Raw genomic sequence first — 5086 nt, 5'->3', positions numbered from 1 at the left:
AGCGTGAGGGAACTAGGACCCTTTTATGTCTTCTGGACTTCAACTCCCAGAATTCCTCAGCCAGCGTGAGGGAACTAGGGCTCTTTTATGTCATGTGGACTTCAACTCCCAGAATTCCTCATCCAGCGTGAGGGAACTAGGACCCTTTTATATCTTGTGGATTTCAACTCCCAGAATTCCTCAGCCAGCGTGAGGGAACTAGGACCCTTTTATGTCTCGTGGACCTCAACTCCCAGAATTCCTCAGCCAGCGTGAGGGAACTAGGACCCTTTTATGACTGGTGGACTTCAACTCCCAGAATTCCTCAGCCAGGGAGTTGAAGTCTACAAGCCATAAAAGGGCCAAGTTTGAAGACCCCTGCCATAGTAATTTTCTTCCCCACTCTGCAAAGCCCACTCCCTTCCAGCACTGACGATGTTACCTAGTTGGGTCATAAAACATCTGCAAGAAAACAGCCAAGCTCAGAGAGCACCAAGGACCCCACGTGGCATGATTTATCTCTGTGCGTTTGGAGGGACAGCCCCATCCATTTAACGCAGCCAAACTTTTGTTTTATTTTTCTAAGACAACAGGCTGTTACTGTTAAGTGTTCTTGTCTCACTAAACATGAACATTTACAAAAGAGCTTCTCCAGAAAGTTATGCGAGATGTTTATGTTGGGATGTTTTGTTTCTTGCCAGCCAGATCAAAGGTTCACGGTATTAATCATGCTGCCACTTAATGGCGCACTCGGGGTTTTTTTTTCTTTAAAACATAGGCCATATTTTGACAATGATACTTCTTTGTTTCTGGGGTGTGTGTGAGGTAAACAATCTTTTGAGTATCTTTTTTTGATCGTGGGAAGGAACAGATGTAAAATAAAATTGGGGTCGATCTGTTCCAGTGGTGAGCGCAGAAGGGCAGCCTTGCTGATTTTTTTTCCCCCTTGTGAATCTTTTTTCTGTCCTTCTTTCACTCTGTACCCTGGGCCCTGAAAACAGAGAGAATAATCAATATTAGAGATGAGGAGGTCCCAGATCCAAAGGTTGAGGCTCTAGAAAGAGTGCAGAGAAGAGAAACAAAGATTATTAGGGGGCTGGAGGCTAAAACATACAAAGAACAGTTGCAGGAATTGGGTATGTCTAGTTTAATGAAGAAAAGGACGAGGGGGCACGTGATAGCAGTCTTCCAATATCTGAGGGGCTGCCATAAAGAGGAGGGGGTCACGTTATTCTCCAAAGCACTAGAGGGCAGGACGAGAAACAGTGGTTGGAAATTGACCAAAGAGAGAAGCAACCTGGAATTAAGGAGAAACTTCCTAGCAGTGAGACAATTAACCAGTGGAACAGCTGGCCACCAGAAATCATGAGTGCTCCACCACTGTAGGTTTTTAAAAAGAGGCTAGACAGTACTTGTCTAAGATGGTATATAGGTTCTCCTGCTTGAGCATGGGGGCTGGACTAGAAGACCTCCATGGTCCCTTCCAGTTCTATTCTAAAATTAATTTTAAAAATTGTAAAAAAAAAATACAAATTTGATATTCTGTCTTCCTCTGGTACTAAGGTTTTAATCTGGGGAGAATTGTTGATAACTGCCAAAAACACAGCTGAGATTTCCCACAAAAGCCACTTCCCTTCCCCCCCCCCCAGCAGCAAATTAAATTGAAGGGGAAGTTCAATTTTAGAACACTTTTGTAGGGTAGTGTGTAATTTTTCAATGTGTAAGCCTACTTCCTTTTTTAAAGAACAACTTGAAACTGAATCTCTCTTGAGATGTTCAAGATTGGAAAAAAACATCTTTTAGAACGACTATCAGTTCCGTTTTTCTTAGCCTTTTCCCCTCTTTAGAGAACTCCCCTCTCCAGATGCTGCAGATTATTTTCTTCCAACTGTATTTTGACCCACATTACAAAAAATAAAGAGTGTAAACATCCAAAACTTACAACGAAGAAAATACTAAAGGCAATAAACAATTAAAAAACTAAACTGAAGCAAAAAAATAGAAGAGAAGGAAAACCCCCCAAAATGTAAAAACCCATATTTTTTTAAATGTCAGTGCTAAATATTTTATGTATCGTGTGTGTGTGTGTGTGTATATATATATACACATCTATGCACTGACCAGATAGAAATAAATGTTGTGTGTGTGTGTGTGTGTGTGTGTGTGTGTGTACACACCCATCTATGCACTGACCAGATAGAAATAAATGTAGTGTGTGTGTGTACACAAACTCATCTATGCACCAACCATATAGAAATAAATGTGTGTGTGTACACACACACATCTGTGCACTAACCATATAGAAATAAATGTGTGTGTACACACACACATCTATGCACTAACCATATAGAAATAAATGTGTTTGTATGTACACACACACATCTATGCACTAACCATATAGAAATAAATGTGTTTGTGTGTACACACACACATCTATGCACTAACCATATAGAAATAAATGTGTGTGTGTACACACACACATACCTATGCACTGACCAGATAGAAATAAATGTGTGTGTGTGTACACACACATACCTATGCACTGACCAGATAGAAATAAATGTATTGTGTGTGTGTGCGTGTGTGTACACACACATACCTATGCACTGACCAGATAGAAATAAATGTATTGTGTGTGTGTGTGTACACACATATCTATGCATTAACCATATGCAAACCATTGCTTTACAAAAAAAAGAAGACTTTATCTAATAATTCTATTTTGTTACTGTAAAATATCACGAAATCTATGCAGGTGGCCCTCGACTTAACAATCATTCATTTAGTGACCGTTCACAGTTAAGAACAGCACTGCCAAAAAAAAAAGGGACTTATGGCCCTTTTTCACACTTACGACCTTTTGCAACCTCCCCGGGGTCACGTGATCAAAATTCGGCCGCTTGGCAACCGTCTCGTCTTTATGACGGTTGCAGGGTCCCGGTGTGTGTGTGTGTTTCACGTGATCCCCTTTTGCGACGAGCACAACAGCAGTGATTGACGTTAATGACCGCGGCAAGAAAGGTCGTAAAACACAGCGCCCCTTGCTTAACCGCTGTCCAGCTTAGCACCGGGAATGTCGGTCGTAAGCTGAGGACTACTGCCCCGTGGCCTTTTCCAAAACCGATAAGCTGCTCATTTCCCGAGAGCCGATGCTTCATACCTGGACTGGTGTTGCTTTTCCAATTCTCAAAGAAATCCAGATGCTGCTTTGTTGAACTATGGCCCCCTCATGACTGGTGGACTTCAACTCCCAGAATTCCTGAGCCAGCATGAGGGAAACTTTGGCCCCTTCATGACTCGTGGACTTCAACTCCCAGAATTCCTGAGCCAGCATGGGGGAACTACGGCCCCCTCATGACTCGTGGACTTCAACTCCCAGAATTCTTGAGCCAGCATGGGGGAACTACGGCCCCCTCATGACTCGTGGACTTCAACTCCCAGAATTCCTGAGCCAGCCTGGCTCAGCTTGGAAACCTCTCCCTTTCCCCTCAGCATGGCTGGCTCAGGAATTCTGGGAGTTGAAGTCCACGAGTCATAAAAGAGCCAAGGTTGCCTACCTCTGGCCTAGGAGAATTGCTACACCAAGGGCAGCTGGAGGGAGTCAGGGAGGGAGTCCATCGTGCTGGATCCAAACTTATTTGTCCTTGAAATCAACTCCGCAGAAATTCAAAGCACTCATAAGCAGCTTCTTGGCTATCTCCATATTCTGGGGATTTAGCAGGAACAGGACGAAACTGCCTGCCTGATTATCAGCACCATCCTTGTCTAGTAACTCTCTGGGCCATTCTTATGGGCCTTCCTTCCTTCCTTCCTTCCTTCCTTCCTTCCTTCCTTCCTTCCTTCCTTTTCTCCCTCCCTCCCATCTCCTTTCTTCCTTCCCTCCCTCCCTCCCTTCCTCCCTCCTCCATCCATCTGCTTCCTTTCCTCCCTCTCTCCCTCCGTCTTCCATCCATCCATCTACTTCCTTCCTTCCATCCTCCTTTCTTTTTTCCTTCCTTCTTTTCCTCCCTCCATCTCTTTTTTTCCTTCCTTCCTTCCTCCATCCATCTTTCTTTTCTTTCTGCCTTTCTTTCATTCATTCATTCATTCTTTTTTCCCTCCCTCCTTTCCTCCCTCCCTCCCTCTTTTTTTGTTCCCCTTCCTGTCTTTCTTTTTCCTTCCTTCTTTTCCTCCCTCCACTTCTGTCCTTCCTTCCTTCCTTTTTTCCTTCCTTCCTTCTATTTTTCTCCCCCTTTCTTTCATTCTTTTTGATCTCCCTCCTCCTTTCTTCCTTCCTTTTTTCTTGTTTTTTTCTTTCTTGTTTTCTTTCTTGTTTTCTTTCTTTCTTTCTTTCTTTCTTTCTTTCTTTCTTTCTTTCTTTCTTTCTTTCTTTCCTTCTTTCTTTCTTTCTTTCTTTCTTTCTTTCCTGTCATTCGTCACAAGGGGAATCTGGGCAGCTGGTAATATGTCGGCTTGTCAGAATGTCCCACAGTTTCTTTTCACTAGTTCCAGAGCGAGGTACCTCTCGGCTGACAGGTTGAATTGTGCCCTGTTTTCCATCCGCAGTGGCACCTCCCCGCTGGCCTGCCTGAACGCGATGCTTCACTCCAATTCAAGAAGCTGCGATGGGCTTTTTTACAAACTCCCCGGGCGGATCAGCCTCTTCACTCTCAAGGTAAGACCCGATTTCCGTTCTTTTAATCCAGGGATCGGGGGAAGGCTTAGCTGACTGCCGAATTTTGTACGAACTTGGCCCCTGATAGGTGATAAGAACTTGTTGTTAGCCAGTTTTGGGTGCAGATCAATAAATACGAGCTTAAATAGGAATATTGTGCCATGCTGTACTTACGACAGCTTCCTTGCATGCCTTCTGTCTGACATGGTGGCTGTCACGGTCCTTGCGTATACAATATAAGGCAGGGGTCTTCAGAACATTTTATCACATGTGGTGGCTGTGCCCCAAAGTAAAAAATTATTGGGAGCGGATAAGAGATTGGATACAGGAGATAACTGAGATACAAATGGATTTCAAACCAGAAATATTTCTTTTGGGCATAATAAATTTAAAGATGGAAAAACAACTCCAACACATCATTATACACATATTGACTGCGGCCCGTATAGCATA

General features: G+C 43.5%; 1 protein-coding gene across 1 annotated transcript in view; it reads left to right on the top strand.

Annotated features, from left to right (window-relative positions):
* The first annotated feature begins 4423 nt into the window (after positions 1-4423).
* The window catches only part of ASXL1 (ASXL transcriptional regulator 1), a 22906-nt gene continuing 22243 nt past the window's right edge, over positions 4424-5086 (top strand). The window contains exon 1 of the mRNA XM_029286521.1: positions 4424-4633. Coding sequence (XP_029142354.1) covers positions 4424-4633 — 210 coding nt within the window. The remainder of the gene's footprint in view (positions 4634-5086) is intronic.

Source organism: Protobothrops mucrosquamatus, unplaced genomic scaffold (assembly GCF_001527695.2).
Source record: "Protobothrops mucrosquamatus isolate PMUCROS unplaced genomic scaffold, P.Mucros_1.0 scaffold3977, whole genome shotgun sequence".
Taxonomy (NCBI): domain Eukaryota; kingdom Metazoa; phylum Chordata; class Lepidosauria; order Squamata; family Viperidae; genus Protobothrops; species Protobothrops mucrosquamatus.
This window is presented reverse-complemented; position numbering and strand designations above follow the sequence as displayed.